The sequence below is a fragment of the Pocillopora verrucosa genome, chromosome 11, assembly GCF_036669915.1.
Source record: "Pocillopora verrucosa isolate sample1 chromosome 11, ASM3666991v2, whole genome shotgun sequence".
Lineage (NCBI taxonomy): Eukaryota > Metazoa > Cnidaria > Anthozoa > Scleractinia > Pocilloporidae > Pocillopora > Pocillopora verrucosa.
In genome coordinates this window covers 4,668,727-4,685,884 of record NC_089322.1, presented here as the reverse complement: position 1 = coordinate 4,685,884, position 17,158 = coordinate 4,668,727, and the positions used below count along the sequence as shown (strand labels likewise).

At 37.2% G+C, this 17,158-nt stretch overlaps 1 protein-coding gene and 2 pseudogenes across 1 annotated transcript; all 3 read right to left on the bottom strand.

Moving 5' to 3' along the window:
• LOC136276986 (uncharacterized) lies at nucleotides 1-3,037 on the bottom strand (annotated as a pseudogene).
• A 3,616-nt stretch (nucleotides 3,038-6,653) lies between these two features.
• Nucleotides 6,654-9,084, bottom strand: LOC131786719 (uncharacterized; annotated as a pseudogene).
• A 1,225-nt stretch (nucleotides 9,085-10,309) lies between these two features.
• LOC136284102 (uncharacterized) lies at nucleotides 10,310-12,751 on the bottom strand. Its single transcript, XM_066173915.1, has 3 exons — nucleotides 12,437-12,751; nucleotides 11,649-11,682; nucleotides 10,310-11,004 (listed from the first exon to the last, which is right to left on the bottom strand). Exons 1-3 carry the CDS (start codon nucleotides 12,749-12,751, stop codon nucleotides 10,310-10,312), a joined length of 1,044 nt encoding a protein of 347 aa, XP_066030012.1.
• Nucleotides 12,752-17,158: the final 4,407 nt, after the last annotated feature.

Below are 17,158 nucleotides of genomic sequence, written 5' to 3'. Positions count from 1 at the left end.
AACATGTTTAATGGAGTGATTGTGTAATAGATATTCTGTGCAGATTAACATCAATTTTAACGTTTAGAGTGTTAACTGTACAGTCTTTCAGGAAAATACATGTTGTTTTTGCGTTACACATTTTTTTATTGCGTTACCAATTGGCGCATGTTCTCTATAGAGTGTTCCGCAAAGTAGGAGATCTCGCTCGTGCTCATCTCATAAGAGCGAATCAAGCGTGAACCTTCCGTTTCCAAAATCTGATCCGAAATTCTTCTTTCCAGTAGCAATGCTTTTTCATTGAAAACAAGTTGGAGGAGTTAAGAGCTCTATCAGAATGACACTTTCTAGCTGATACGCTGATTAATTTTCGTCAATTGTTTGCCAGGTAATGTAATGATTTTCAGGGTAATGCAATCAAGTTTTAATCACCTTTTGAAGTATTTGTGTGCAAGAGTTTGTTATTATGTCTTTGCTACTCGGCTCGAATAAAAATGTTGCCATGTGGATCAGGAACATTTTTCTTTTGGTTAGGCTTATTTGTTCCCAGAGGATCATGGGTCGGCCAATGATTTCCTGTGTAACCGTCAAAATAGTAATAAAAGTTAGGCGGGGGCACACTCAAATAGAACAGCGGTCCATACCCATTTTGGAATGTTGAAAATTTGGAAGGGACCACCTCGTGACTTGGATCAGTCACCTGTTTGATGATAGTACAGTTGACATCACCTTTCTGCCAATCAACCAAGCTGCCACTTCCCGGATGACACAACAGCCAGTTGTTTATGTTGCTCTTAATGAGGACCTGTCTACCGAGTTGTTTCCAGAGTGAAAAGTTCATGGCGTTGTAGTCTGTTTCATTTAATGGAGGAGTCGTGGAGATAGGAACATCTACTTCAGATCTCACCGGCCAATTTGGCCTCGGAGTGATCGCATTCGATTTACTGTTAAAATGAGTGTAATTAGTAAAGGAATAGCTCCATACTAGTGTCCAGCCTCCTCCATCAGTCTCCATATCACAGTAAGCCTTGAAAGCGTTGGCCCGAGATCCACCAAAAGGATCAATCCAATAGACACCAGAGTTTGAAGTAGGATTCTTCCTGAGGAGGGTCTGGCACGAGTGACCTACTACTGAATGCTGGGTTGAGCCTGAGTGCAAAGGAATGGTTTGACTTATTGGATCACAAAGTTAAAAAAAAAAATCAGGTTTTTCAATGATTAAAACTGGGTTTCGTAAAGATTTCTGTGCTGAGGACCAGTTCCCAGTTCCCAGTTCATCGTCTAGTTCTTATTCTCTCACCTGCTCATCGATCTGACCATTCAACGATAATTAAAGCAAGTATTATTCATTTTTAAAATTTTTGATGTTTGCCAACTTTATCACGAAATCACAATTTTGATATCACGATCACAGTCTTTCAAAACCATGCAATTACCAACTTCCGATTTTTTGCGTCGTGTATTTCTGCGGTATGAAAGTTAAGAAACTGCTATCAACTGTTCATTAATCATTTTACCCGTGAGAGTGACTGGCATTTAATTTTTCATTAAAAAATCACCCCTGAATCAGAATTACGAAAATAAAGGAAATGATCGCCAACTAACGAAGCCTCTTGATAGATAAAGAAATTCTCTTTGTCAGTACCTTAGGAAATGTATGCATGTAGAATATGCATACTAACGATAGGCTGCAGAGAGTTAAATATAACAGTTTAAATCTGTATCCTAGTTACCAATATCAACACTAATCTTCCGCTCTCACCTTGGGTTGAAGTGGTTATTCCTGGGAGGTCAACCTGCATTGGAGTAAAACAATATATATCAGTTAATACCCATACCTCATGCATGCATGCATGTGCGCATGCATACGAAGTTCTTGAAGGCTCATTGGTTAGTAATTGTGTGCTTTCAGTTGTTGGTGACTTCAGCTTATAACTGAACAATTTATGTGCTTGGATGATAAGCTTAATTTTGAAATGAATATCTGGTAATTGGTCTTGTCGTCTCCATTTCTAACTAAAGGGGGTAATTTTCGAAAGAAGCGGTGGTGTTAAGTCGGTGGGGTTTATAACAAGATAATTTGATTTATCAACTGATAATGTAAATTGGCCAACATCGAGTTTCTAAAGCTGAAGGAGGGCCATGGCTCGAGACGTCAGCTCTAAAATCTCTTGAAGGCGGCCAATTAACATTATCAACTCAGCTGATAAAACCAAAATACTTTCTTTAACGCGTATCTCGATTGATTATGCTGCTCTTTATGAATATTCATGCGCTTTAATACTTTCCATTTTTAATTACTTCGGCGCGCTAGTCTTTTTCGTAATTTTTTTTGACTGAAATTAAATTTGGTAGAGTTTTTGTCTCTTGAAACGATGGAAACAGTAATCAGTTTTGCTGTGAAAAGTCTTCCCTTTAATGGGAAAGATCGAGCAACGGTTTTCTGGGTCGTGATAATGCTAAAATGATCGCAAGTTGTCATCCGAAAACTATAACATGTGAAAAAATCAACGTGAAATACCTTTTTTAAAAAGAAAGAGCCATCCCGCTTTAAAAGCCGCCCAGTTGCTAAATTTGTTTGCACTTCGTCGCGAAGAAGATAACAAAGTCCGGCTTTTTCCAGAAAGTTTGCACTTCTGCAAGAGGCTTGCCTCATACACAAAATAGAACAGGAAAGCAAAGAACCCGTTCCAGACCACAAAAGGCTTTCTTCTCCAAAGTTGAAAAATATATTTTCTTTGATTTGAAAGAAAACACCATTTTCGGCTCCTTCAGTTGTCTTTGTCGCTAAGAACAAGACGATTGCAAATCGGTACTCGACTTGAAGTAACATCTGTCAAGAGAATCTTGACACAAAATCAGGTATAGTCAGTAAAGGTATGAAACGTATAAATTACCTGCCTATAGACAAAATAGTCAAACAAGACAGAAAGATCAGAAAGGAAGAGAAATTTAAACCCACCCTTTTCTGTTGATGGAAAAACACCGCCCGACACACAGAAACCTTTGTGAACAGATCTGTATCATCAATATTAAATGTAAATTTAATGATTCCGTGATCTTCGCTTGACCGTTCTATTTTTCTATTTGGATACAGCAATACAACTTTGACATTTTGTTTTCTTAATAACACGTTTCCAATTACTCCACAACTCTTTTTTGACATTTTAAATGAAATGCACAAGTCCTGCAGGTTTAAAATGCAATTATCGTGACTTTTAAGTAAACAGAATATGGAAATACCGGAAGGCTGAAAAAAGTTCTTTTATGTAACAGTGAAGATATCAAAAATTTGAAATGCAAAGTTAAAAAAAAAAAGAAAAAAAGGAAATTGGTAAGAGACAAAATTAAAACTGAACATGAAAACACAGCCTTTTGTATGAAACACCTGGCAAAGAAGAATTACTTTCCTGAATGGTAGTGAAAAAGTGAGGCTTGCATAATTCAGCAAGAGAACTGGATCAATTAAAAGTTTGATAATGGTGCTGATTGTTGGCTACCGTTGTAAAACGTGCTAAAAGGGAAGGCTAAAGATATCAAATAGTGCCGAGAATTTGCTAGAATAGTGAAAGGATCCCTCCCTGTGATTTTTAATGATTTCTATTTTGCTTTTCGTTCGCTTTTTTTTCTTAATGTCTTTTGTTTGTTTTTGCTTTTATTCGTTCGTTTTTACTTAATAAAGTAGAAACAGTAACATCGCAAAAATTTATAAAAATCAGATATACAGTCCGAAAAACAAGGATTTTCCCTCAGGGAACAGCAGCAAGTATATTGATGAAATAATAACGTTCTGTCAGAATATTTGCGGAGGAGAGTCAAGTGGTAATTTTGTGATACGAGAAAAAATCTTAGGTTTGTCAATGAATGATTTTAATATGAGGAAGCGAGAATCTGTAGTGACTTGACTTAAAGATCGCGATCAACCCCTATAACGAAAAGGTTCACGTTATTGACAATACAAGACAACGTTTAATTCACATAAATCAATTTAATCAAATTGTGATAATTATTTTATTTGACAGTATTTTCAAGAGAATGTACTATCTTGGTACTGCAGCTGATTTATTAAAATATCATCAGGGGTTGGGCATTCTCTGTGTCTTTTAGTAAGAAAAACTAATCAAGCAATATGAATTTGTTTTACTTGAATTTTCCTTATGACTGTTTTGTATACCCTTCCCTGGGTAAATGTGCTATAAGAAATATACGGATAAAGGGAACAGGTGCTCATTACAGAGCAACTAACTTTCATAGACTAATTTAACAAATGAAATGCTCTCTGATCATGGACAAGCCAGTTACACCCTGTGGAACCGTTAACCCGCCATTGTTCCAAAGTAGCCATATACAGTCATTGTTAGTCTTAAAACAAAGCTGCTCAACTTTAGTCCGATCCGCTTTTCTTGATACGAAAATAATAGTACGGGTTGAGGGCTTAGAAAATCGGTCCACAGCTTACTATCCGTTCAAAAAATAAAGATGCCGGTGTATCTTTTCACGTGTCAGTCACGTGCTTGATGACCTGACAGCTGATGTCATCTTCCCTCCAATCAGCCAAGCTGCCAGTTCTCGGATGCAATGATTTTAAGAATTCAATCACCTCTGAAAGATATATGTGTGGTTTTATTACTATGTCTTTGCCACTTGGCTCGAATAAAAATGTTACCGTGTAGATCAACAACATTTTCTTTTGGTTTGGCTCTGTTCTTCCCATAGGATCATGGGTAGACCAATGCTTCCCTGTGTAACCGTCAAAATAGTAATAAAAGCTATGCGAGCGCTCAGTCAAATAGAACAGTGGTCCGATTTTGTTGGTGCAGTGAAAACTTGGAGAAGATCACCACGTGACTAAGGACATATAAAAGGATATATATAAAAGGATATAGACCTGGCTCCGGTTCTTCGAAGGGCAGACATAGGTATCCACTAGATAAATCTCTATCCGATGTATAGCGCAATTTTTTGTTTTGGTTTACAGTTATGCGGTGAATAGCATTTATATGGGAAAGTGTTGTCAAAAACGCACTAACACACGTTTCCTAATAAATCTGCACCTTTTTAATTAACGAGCTGAAGATATATGACGACCTTTTACCCTAGCAAAAGAAAGATCATAATCACGAGTTTCCGTTTCCTTTTCCACGTGTTTCTGGTCTCTTAGTATAACATAACAACGACGAAATGATCATCTACATTTTCCGACGGCAAGGCCCCGAAGACCAGCCTTATGTTTACTGGCATACGCTTTTACAGACTTTTTTCACAATTCCATTAAGCTGTATCAGACAATTATTAGACTCAAAACATTTCCTCTCTATGAACTTTGTCTGATCAATGATACTATACCAATAAGCGGCCCAAGAGTCGTTCGAAACTATTCTAAGTAGCTGTATACATGTTCCGACTTTTCGTGTCGTGTTTTGACGGCGAACGAAACTTAGAAGACTGCTCACAACTTTTTAGTGCGAAAGAAAACCTAAAAATGGCAACGATAAGAAAGGAAGGGTCATGGAGGAGGTGGAAAAGGGTGACACTAAAACCGAGTAGAGATGGTGAACTAGGAAAATGTAAAAGATTCAAGTTTATCTCGGTGCATCAAGACTTATCAATAAGAATTTGTGGCTTTCACCTTGGGGTGAGTTGGTTCTTTCTGGGAGTTCGAACTGTATTGGAGTTAAACAATGCATACTATAATGATTAATAAATGTGCTCATATTTATCGGTGGCCTGCACCTCCAAGGGAACATTTTATGTACCTTTGGATACAAAACTTGATGTTACAACATACTTCTGTTTGTCAATATTTTCCGCTAAGAACAAAGACCAATGCAAATCGGTACTCGACTTGAAATAACATATGTCGAGAGAATCTCACGACAAATTTTTTTCTTTAGTAAACGTGTGAAACATATAAATTGCCTTCTTGTTGAGAAAATTGTAAAACAATCCAGAAAGGGAATTTTAACTCGCTCTTTTCTTTTAATGGCAAAACACCGCGCAACACACAGAAACCTTTGTGAATAAATCTGCACCATCGGTATATATTAGTTCAAATTTACTGATTCCGTGCACGTGATCTTCGTCTGAAAGTCGATTTTTCTATTTAAGTAGAAAAAATACCCCTTTGACATTTTGTTTTCTTTACAATACGTTTCCAATTACTCCACAACTCTTTTTTGACTTTAAACTGAAAAACAAAAGCCCAGCAGGTTGATAATGCAATTATCATGACTTCTATAAATAAACAGCATTTGGGAAGAACATCCAAAAGGCTTCAACGGAAAAATGAATGACGAAAAAATTAGTGGAAGACGAATTAAAACTGAACATCTAACTGCAGTAAAGTTGTTTGAAACACCTAGCAAGGAAACTTAAATGTTTTGAGTACAAATGAAAATGTAAATGTTTAAAAATGTGTGTCCTAGAGCAAAATTATTGTTACCAACCGGCCTCGCAAACGCATTTGAGATGAAACAAAATAATAACGTAGATGCCGAAGTCAATATTTCAGTCTGAATATTTTTAAAAGTAATATGTATTGAAAGTTTTCAAGAAAAAATGTTTACAAAACACTAAATTTGAATTGCGAGTCATCAGCCGGCTTGAACTTCAAAGTGATATTTAACTTTCTATTTATGCCATTTATTTCCTATACTAATGCATCTTTAATATTTTCAAGGTCGAACAAAAATGTTTCCATGTGGATTAACAACATTCTTCTTTTGGTTAGGCCTATTGCCTCCACTAGGATCATGGGTAGGCCTATTGCTTCCACTAGGATCATGGGTAGGCCTATTGCCTCCACTAGGATCATGGGTAGGCCTATTGCTTCCACTAGGATCATGGGTAGGCCAATGATTTCCTGTAAAACCATCAAAGTAATAGGAAGTGCTCCCCCAGGGTGTACTCAGGAAGAACAGCGGTCCATAGGCTCGGTTCGGCGAAAACTCAGAAGGCGCAGAAGAAAATGATATGCTTGAGTTTAATTATCTTACAGTTGACGTCACCTTCCTGCCAATCAACCAAGCTGCCATTTCCCGGATGACACACCAGCCAGTTGTTTACGTTGCTCTTGATGAGAACCTGTCTGCCGAGTTGTTTCCAGAGTGAGAAGTTTATGGCGTTGTAGTCTGTTTCATTTGATGGAGGAGTTGTGGAGATAGGAACATCCACTTCGGGTCTCACCGGCCAATTTGGCCTCGGAGTGATTGCATTTGATTTGCTCGTAAAATGACTATAATTAGTGAAGGAATAGCTCCACAGTGTCCAGCCTCCTCCATCAGTCTCCATGTCACAGTAAGCCTTGAAAGCGTTGGCCTGGGATCCACCATCAGGATCAATCTAATAAACGCCAGAGATCAATGTAGGATATTTACTGAGGAGAGTCTGACACGAGTGTCCTGCTGAATGCTGGGTTGAACCAGAGTGCAAGGGAATGCTTTGACCTACAGGGTAACAGATGTTTCGGAAAGACGATAACAACATGTTTGGTGATCAGAAGTAGGATTTATTTCCATACTGGCAACAGTCGGGCTATTCATCGACAATACAATCATGTGCGAATGGGTATAAAAATTTGACCAGTATCACCTCTTTTACAGTTTCGGGGTGATATGCATTTAAACCATCATAAAAATTAGTTTAATTGGTGATATATATAGGAAAGGAAAAACTTCGAACCGTTTAAGTTAACCTCCCCCATCAGTCTCCATGTCACAGAGAGCTTTGAATAAGTTGACAGGGGATTCACGATGAGGACCAATCCAATAAACACCCGAAGTCGAAGTGGGACATTGGTTGAGGAGAATCTGGCTCGCGGTTACCGCTAAATGTTAGGTTGAACCGTGCAATTCTGGGCATGGGCACTCTGCTGCTTTGTCCTGATGGAATGGGGTCGACTAATTTGCCCTGCGTTACAAAAGTACAGAGCTCAATTACAGGGTGGAACGTTGCTACAGTGACCTTATGCGTCAACCCCTTTTTCGTTGCGGTGCATTAAAAGGTGTGTGGTACAATTAGTTCTTTCGAACAGCTTTACTTCTATTCATAGAATAGGTCTTAATCACGGAGCCCTTTTGGGTACAAGGAAGACATGGTGAATATAGAAAATGATCACATACCTCGTGGACCAGATATTCCAGGAGAGACAACCTGTGAACCGCAACGAAGTTCAATTATGGTCATCTTTTTTTGCTCTAGGTTTTTTCTCTAATAATTTTTTAAACTGTTAGCTTGCTGTGGAATTTTATCACGGTTCATTTAAATTAGTCTTTGATTCAGGCTACCTGAGAGGGTACATACAGATGAAAGCGACAGGTGCAATTTTCTTTTCCAATACTTCAAAGTAAATTAATGAGAATTAATAACAAACATTTACAAAATGGATACGATAGAACATGCCGACATCTATCTTTTATTGATCCGGTCTTCCGGCTATATGGCATTTCCGACACTAGAACATAGAATTTCCAGTCAAGCTTTACGAAAAGGATTATGAAAACCAAATTGAAACATAAACATGTGAAAGAAAACAATAAAATAAAAAAACAACAACAACAACCGCACAGCATTGCCTAAAATATCTGGCTCTCAAAGAAAGTTTCATTCAGTTGAGATCGCACTGAATAAAAAAATAAATGGCAACGGCAAAGTATACAAAATTTACGAAATACCTTTTTCACATAGAAAGAACCATCCCGTTTTACAAATCTCTCCAACTTTTTTGCTTGTTGTCCTTCGCCAAAAAGCGAACAGGTGCCTTTGCTCGCCAGGAAATTTGCTCCTTTACAAGAAGCCTCTCTCCTACACATTTGAGCACAGGCCAATAAAGAGTCAGCGTTTTCACTTTGAAGAGCATTTTCATCGACGAGACAAGCGTTTTCTTCTATGCGAAAGAACATGCCCCGATCTTCCTCTGCAGATATCTTAGGTGTTACCAAAAAAGCCCATATGAGAGCAAATATGTCCCAAGGAAAGATCTGCAAGAAAGGAAATTAAAATATGATAACATAAGGAAGAACAGTCAAAGTAGGAGGACCCTGTTGGATTATTGCTTAACATATTGCAAAACTTTGAAGAGAAGTTACTCACAAATTTTAAAGCCATCATCGATGGGAAAAGTAACATTGGGAGCAGACCTTTACTCCTTGTCATTTTATTGAGTTTTGTTTGTCAAACAAAAATAAACGCAATGCATTCGAGTACAACATAAAAGGATTTTATGGTCTTTTTTATTTGTTAATACTTATCATTCTCTCGGGGATCGGAGAAAGTATGGGTGTGCGAGTTTTTGGGAAAAAAGATTGAGTGTTCAGAAGTTCAGAACGCGTGGTTCAAAACCTTGAAATAAAGATCAGCTTTAATTTGCCTTTTTTTATCGAATGAATCTAAGAAAACAATCATAAAAGGCAAAAACACCTGTAATAATAACCAGAAATCTAACGAGAATTGATTTGATCAGGTGGCTGTACTCAATTACCAAAAAAACTCAAAGTGGTTTTGGAAAGCTCCTGAAATATATCAATTAAGGTTTATAAATGCAGAATGAGTAATAGAAAAAACTATGGTCTTAACATGAAATAAAAGTTGTTTTTATTAGCATTTCGAAGGTAGTTAGCATAAAAAGGAAAACTCAGTTTCCACGCAGTACACCATTTTCAAACTCCGTTATATGTTTTTACTATTGATTAATGCTCATTACTCAACCCTTTTACTCCTGGCCTTTCCATGGAAATATGAAAAGAAAAAAAACCCCGTGGCGACAATTATTTAATGGGGTAATTGATCCAGGCTTCCCTAAGTGAATCTTACTTACTCATTTTATTCTAAGAATTGCTCTAGCTGATTGCAACTATCTGGTTTAGTGGTTGGCACGAGTTTTGTAAACATCAGCGGCAAAAGTAGTCATGATTAAAAACACTGAGAGCTTAAATTTTGTTGTACAACAATAAAGAAGAAACTAGCACCTAATCAAGTCAAAGTTTCGCGAAGTGATTTGAATTCTCTAAACTTCCATTGGAAAGTAAAATTCTGAAAGATAATCCCCCGATCTCTTATGATGAGTGTAACTGGTGCTTTGCCTGTTGTCATCTTACGAGAGTGAAACAAGCTTGCACCTTCAGCCTCCAAGATCTGATCCGAAATTCTCCCTTCTGATGGGGTTTTCTCAGTAATTACGATAGAAGAATTTAGCGTTGTATCAGTTTAATGCCCTCAAGGTCCTACAGATGATTCTCGTCGCACGTTTTCAAAGTAATGTAGTGATTTTGTGCAGATAAGTTAACCAGCTCTAGAAGATACGTGTGTAAAGGTTTGTCATTGTCTATCTTTGCTACTCGGCTCGAATAAAAATGTTACCGTGTGGATCAAGAACATTTTTCTTTTGGTTGGGCTCATTTCTTCCACAAGGATCGTGGGTAGGCCAATTTTTGCCCGTGTAACCATTAAAATAATAAAAGTTGCTATCCCAGCGCCCACTCGAATGGAACATTGGTCCATAGTTGATATATGGTGAAAACTTGGAAGGCGCCGAAGCTGATTCTCTAGGATCAGCCACGTATTTGGTGATTGTACAGTTGACGTCACCTTTCTGCCAATCAACCAGGCTGCCAGTTATCGGTTGACACACCAGCCAGTTGTTTATGTTGCTTTTGATGAGGAACTGTCTACCAAGTTTGTTCCAGAGTGAGAAGTTCATGGCATTGTAGTCTGTTTCATTTAATGGAGAAATTGTGGAGACAGGAACATTCACTTCATTTTTGGCCGGCCAATTTGGACTAGGAGTGATCGCATTTGAATCATCGTTAAAATGAGTGTAGTTAGTAAAGGAATAGCTCCATACTAATGTCCAGCCCCCTCCATTCGTTTCCATGTCACAATAAGCCTTGAAAGCGTTGGCCTTGGATCCTCCATCAGGATCGATCCAATAAACACCCGTAGACGTAGCGGGAGACTGTTTGAGGAGAGTCTGGCACGAGGTTACTGCTGAGTCCTGGTTAGAACCAGGGGGTAGAGAGATGTTTTGCTCTACAGTCATAGAATTGAAAATTGAAAGTGAGTCTACTGAAGTATCCTCTATGTTTACTAAAGCCATGTAAGGGAAAATAGAGCTGGCAACCTAAATTCAGTTACGAGTATCAAACAAGACTGAACTAATTTTATGTTACTGAGCAATTTAAAAGGATCTAAACTTAAACACCGGCCCAACGTTTCCTGACATGCGTTCTAACTTGGATTTATCTTTCCTTTTTTTTTTTACAATTCCGTTGAGTTGTCTCAGACAATTAGGATTCAGACTCAATCATTTCCTCACTATCAACCTTGTAAATAAATGATTTTATTGGTGAACGTACAACTACTAAGACAGTCGAAACCATTTTACGTAGCTGTATAACTGTCCCGATTTTTTTGTTTATTTAATGACAATCGAAATTAAGGAAAAAGTATTCAGTGCAAAAAAAAAAATTAAAATTGGTAGCAATAGGCCAGGAAGGATAATGGAAGAGGGGAAGAACATGGAGGACACCAAAACGTGGTAGAAATGAAGAAATTGAAAACTATAAAGTTCAAGTTTGTCTTGGTGCATCAAGATTTATCCAATAGCTATGGGTGGTAATTTACATTAGTGCTCGGGTTACTGATCTTAATAAAACTGAATTCCTAGCTCTCACCTTGGGGTAAGTCAGTTCTTTCTGGATGGTCGATCTAAATTGGAGTTAAACAAGACATTTATAGTTAGTATCCGCACTTCGTGTTATGTGCATATGTACGAAATTGTTGAAGGCTCACCGGGCGACTGTGGTCTTATTTCAGTTGTTAGTGGCTTCTGTTTATAATTGAACGTTTCATAAAGTTTTAAATTATGGTCTTGATGTTAAGACAAGCTTCTGTGGGTCTTGTCGTCTCAACCATTCCTATAAGGTCTCATCTCAATTCATTCACGTTCCTCCACAAATGTCCTCTCATGTTTCAGCTTTTTTCCTGCTAAAGCGCAAATTACTTTAAACGCCCGATCAAGTCTCTTACGTAGATCTGATGAGCTAAATCAAAAAGTTTGCGGAGTTTTTGTTTCGTGAAATGATCGTAGCATTTATCTTTATCGCTTTAAAAAATCTCTATCGTACATCAGCTAGGAAAGAAAATTAAGGCCATTCCGCACTAGCGAAAACGTCACGGTTTATTTTGACAAATTTCCAATCATCATAAACAAACAGGTGAAATCCTCGGCAAACTATGCTGGCTGGTCTTATGAATAGATCGGGCGTTGACGGAATTTGACAGCTTTTATATATAACAGACGGAACAAAAATTTGTCATGACAAAATTTGTCCTTTCATTTTAACCGGGCAATTCTAATTTTGTCTACTAGTGCGGGAAGGCCCTTAAACTTGTTCGTGATAAAGTGTACATTATCGGAAGTTGTCACCAAAAAACATGGTATGTCATCAACGCCAAATACCTTTGTCAGATAGAAAGAGCCATCTCGCTGTAAAAGTCGCTCAGTTACTGAACTTGTTTCCATTTCGCCGCGAAGAAGGTAACAAAGTCCTGGGTTTTCCAGAAAGTTTGCACTTCTGCACGAAGTTTGTCTCGCACACAAAACCGAACAGGAAAGCAAAGAATCAGTTTCTCCAGACCAAAAGAGGCTTTTGTCTCTGTAGCTGAAAAAAGTGTTTTCTTTGATTTGAAAGAAAACGCCATTTTCGGCTCCTTCAGTTGTCTTTGCCGCCGAGAACAAGACGACTACAAACAGGTACTCGACTTGCAGAAACATCTGTCGAGAGAATCTTAGGACAAACTTATGATTAGTAAATGTATGGATCATATAAATTACCTGCCTTCAGACAAAATTGTCTGACAAGACAGAAAGGGAGAGAAATTTTAACCCACCCTTTGATTTTAACAAAAACAGCGCGCGACACGCTCAAACCTTTGTGTATAAGTTTGCACCGTTAGTACCAATTGTAAATTTATTATTGATTCCGTGATCTTCGTCTGAATTGTATTTGTCTATTTAAGTATAATAATACAGACCTTGACCTTGTTTTCTTAGCGATAAGTTTCCAATTACCCCACAACTCTATTTTGACATTTAATTGAAAACAAAAGTCCTGTCGAGAGAATCTAAGGACAAACTTATGATTAGTAAATGTATGGAACATATAAATCACCCGCCTATAGACAATATAGTCAGACAAGACAGAAAAGGAGAGAAATTTTCAACCCACCCGTTGATTTTAATAAAAAAAACTGCGCGACCCGCTCATACCTTAGTGAATAAGTTTGCACCGTTTGTACCAATTGTAAAGTTATTCATTCCGTGATCTTCGTCTGAAAGTCTATTTTTCTATTTAAGTATAATAATACAACTTTGACCTTTTGTTTTTTTAGCAATACGTTTCCAATTACCCCACAGCTCTGTTTTGGCATTTAAATGCAAACACAAGTCCTGCAGGTTTATAATGCAATTATCACGACTTCTAGGTAAAAAGAATATGGAAATACTGGAAAGGTTGCGATCAGCTCTTTTATGAAACAGTTCAGTGAAGAAGAAAATAATTTAAAATGCAAAGTTGAAAATAAAAAGAGTTGGTGGGAGATTAAATTAAAACTGGACATGAAAACACATCTTTTATGTTTGAAACACCTGGCAAAGAAAAAGTACTTTTTTGAGTGCAAATGGAAAGGTAGGCCTGTATTTGTAGAAATTATTTAATATGTTATTTGTTAACCAGTCCTTTCAAACTGATATTTTTCCTTTTATTTCTTACAAGTACTAGTAGGCTACAAGTAGTAGCCTTACCGTTTTTAAAAAGCAACTTAAAAAATTTCTATTTAGGAAAGCTTTTAGTTTGTTTTGATAGATCTAATGTTTATTGCCTTTGAATATTTTAGTTTTAATTAGTATAGAACTTTAACTTATGTAAAGCGCTTCTGAATATTGTTTAAAGTTTGAGCGCTATATAAATTCCTTATCATTATCATTATCATTATTATTTTTTACATAAATACATGTTTGATAATTTTTTCAAGATCAAACAATCATTTTTCAGTTGCTTAGGCTCGACTCTTCCACTAGGATCACGTGTAAGCCAATAATCTCCAGAGCAACTATCAAATTAAAAGTAAGACCTACTTCAGCGCATGCTCCGAGAGAATGGCGGTCCATAGCCTTGGGATTTGTTGGGTGAAATTTTAAAGTAATAAAAGAGAAAAAGTAACTTAGCATAAAATTCCCTTAGCAGATGTGGGGCCATCATCTTATCACTCAAGCCTCCAAGATGTGATTCAAATTTCTCATTTTTGGCTTCTGTGCTCTTGTACAGTAAAGTAGTTTAAAGAATAAAGAGAAATATCAAAATGATACCCTTTTGCTGATAGGTTCGTTCATTTTAATAACTTTTCTGGTGGATATGGTATTGATATTGTGAGAAGTTAATTACTTCTGAAGTAATTTGAGTAGAAATTTGTTAGAGTCTGTCTTTCCTACTCGACTCGAATGAAAATGTTACCATGTGGATTTGCAACATTTTTCTTTTGGTTAGGACTATTTCCTCCGAGAGGATCATGGGTAGGCCTATGGTTTTCAGTGTGACCATCAAAATAATAATTAGTGCTGTTATAGCGTTTGGTCATGCAAAGCAGCGGCCCATAGCTATTGTTTTGATTCGGTGAAAACCTCGATGGGACAAACTCGTAACTTGGGCCAGTCACGTGTTTGATGATCGAACAGTTGATATCACCTTCCTGCCAATCTACCACGCTGCCATTTCTCGGATCACACACCAGCCAGTTGTTTATGTTGCTCTTGATGAGGATCTGTCTGCCGAGTTTTTCCTGAGTGAGAAGTTCACGGCGTTGTAGTCTGTTTCATTTAATGAAGGGATTGCGGAGACAGGAACATGCATATACCTATAAAACCAAACAGGCCAGTTTGTTCTTGGAGTGATCGCATTTGAGCGATCACGAAAGTGGCTGTATTTAGTAAAGGACTAACTCAATACTAGAGTCCAACCTCCACCACTGGTCTTCCATATCACAATAAACCTTGAAAGCGTTGGACTGAGACACACCTTCAGGATTAATCCAATAAATACCTGTGGAGGGAGGGAGAGATTGGTCGAGGAGAGTCTTGCACGATGGGACTGCTGAATGCTGGGTTAATCCACGGGGTGCTGGCGTGTTCTTTCCTATGATCAAAAAATATGGTTATCGATCTCTGCTTTAAGTTACAGACACATAAACCTAAAAAAAGAGTTGTTTTTGTAGGGCTGTTGTGTTAAATGTGACATTTAGAGACGGAATAGGTATTTTTTGAAAACACATTCTACCGAGCACGCAAAAAGGTGTGGCAATATCATTCATTTGAGGAGTTGGTGACTTAAAAATGACGAAATCCAGTGTGAGCCACCATGAACTGAGCTTTGTGTAAGGACAAATTTGCCGTAAAAAAATCACATACCTTGTGGACTAGAGACTCCTTGAAAGGTAACCTATTAAGTGAGCCAAAAACAGACAGACTTTCGCTTGAGTAAGAAACTTTCACTCATATTCATAGTTTGAAAGCTACACTTAAATTTGTACATTTATTTGAAAAAAAGTAGGTATTCATTTCGATTAAAAAGACGAGCAAAAAGAAGTCTTGTCTCTGATCACTTTTTCAAAATGTTTGCCCTGATTACCTGATCCTCATCAACTTAAGGTTTGAGTTTTCTGTTTTAATGACTGTAAAAGCTGAGGGAAGGGGTCTTTTTGTCTTAAAGATATTCATTTTTAAACTTAAATTTTATCACCTTTCCTTTTCTGCCGTTCTCTCGTCTAATGTTTTAGTCAATAGTTGGAAAATTGTCCCAGAGTCATTTTAAGTAATCTGATTTAAAGTAGACGGGCACAACATGAAAAGAGAAGTATTTTTTGAGGCAACCGAAACTTGAAAATGTATTGATACAGATGTAAAATAAACATAATTACAAAACGGACTCGATAAAACATGCCGACTCCCATCTTTTAAGGATCTTTTATTGATCAGGTTACAGCGGCTGTGTGACATTACGGACATGAGAAAAATTTTATTTCCTACTTAATGAAAAGGACAGTGAAAACTAAATTGAAACATGAACAAGTTGTATAAAAAATTGCCATTGCATAAAACTACCCAAAACATCCGGCTCTCACTCCACTCCTTTGTAATCGCACGGAGTAAAGAAAGAAATGGTAACACAACTTATATTAATCTGTAAAATCTACAAAATTCTAGAAATACCTTTTCTATATAGAAAGAACCATCCCGTTTTACAAATATTTCCACCTTTCTTGCCTGTTGTACTTCGTCAAAAAGCGAATGGGTGGTTTTGTTCGCCAAGAAATTTGCTTCTTTACAAGCAGCTTCTCTCCTATACATTCGAGCACAAGTCAATATAGAGTCAGCCTTTTCACTTTGAAAAGCATTTTCATCATCAAGAAAAGCGTACCACACTATGGTCTTAACATGGAATACAAGTTGTTTTTATTAGCATTTCGAAGGTAATTAGTCTAAAAGACAAACTAAGTTTCCACTCAGAATACCATTTTCAAACTTCGTTATATGTTTTTACTATCAATTAATGCTCATTATTCAACCCGTTACTCATTACTCATTACTCCTGGCCTTTCCATGGAAATATGAAAAAAAAAACTGTGGCGACAATTATTTAATGGGGTAACTGATCCAGTCTTCCTTAAATGAATCTTATTTATTCATTTTATTCTAAAAATTGCCCTAGCTGATTGCACTATCTGGTTTAGTGGTTGGTACGAGTTTTGTAAACATCAGCGGTAAAAGTAGTCATTATTAAAAACATTGAGAGCTTAAATTTTGTTGTACAACAACAAAGAAGAAATTGGAACCTAATCAAGTCAAAGTTTCGCGAAGTGATTTGAATTATCGAAAGTTCCATGGGAAAGTAAAATTCTGAAAGATAATCCCCCGACCTCACATGATGAGCGTAACTGGTGTCTTGCTTTCTGTCAACTTACGAGAGTGAACCAAGCTTGAACCTTCAGCCTCCAAGATCTGATTCAAAATTCTCTCTTCTGATGGGGTTTTCTCAGTAATTACGACAGAAGAAGAGTTCTATCAGTTTAATACCCTCAAGGTCCTCTAGATGATACGTGCGTAAAGATTTCTCATTGTCTGTCTTTC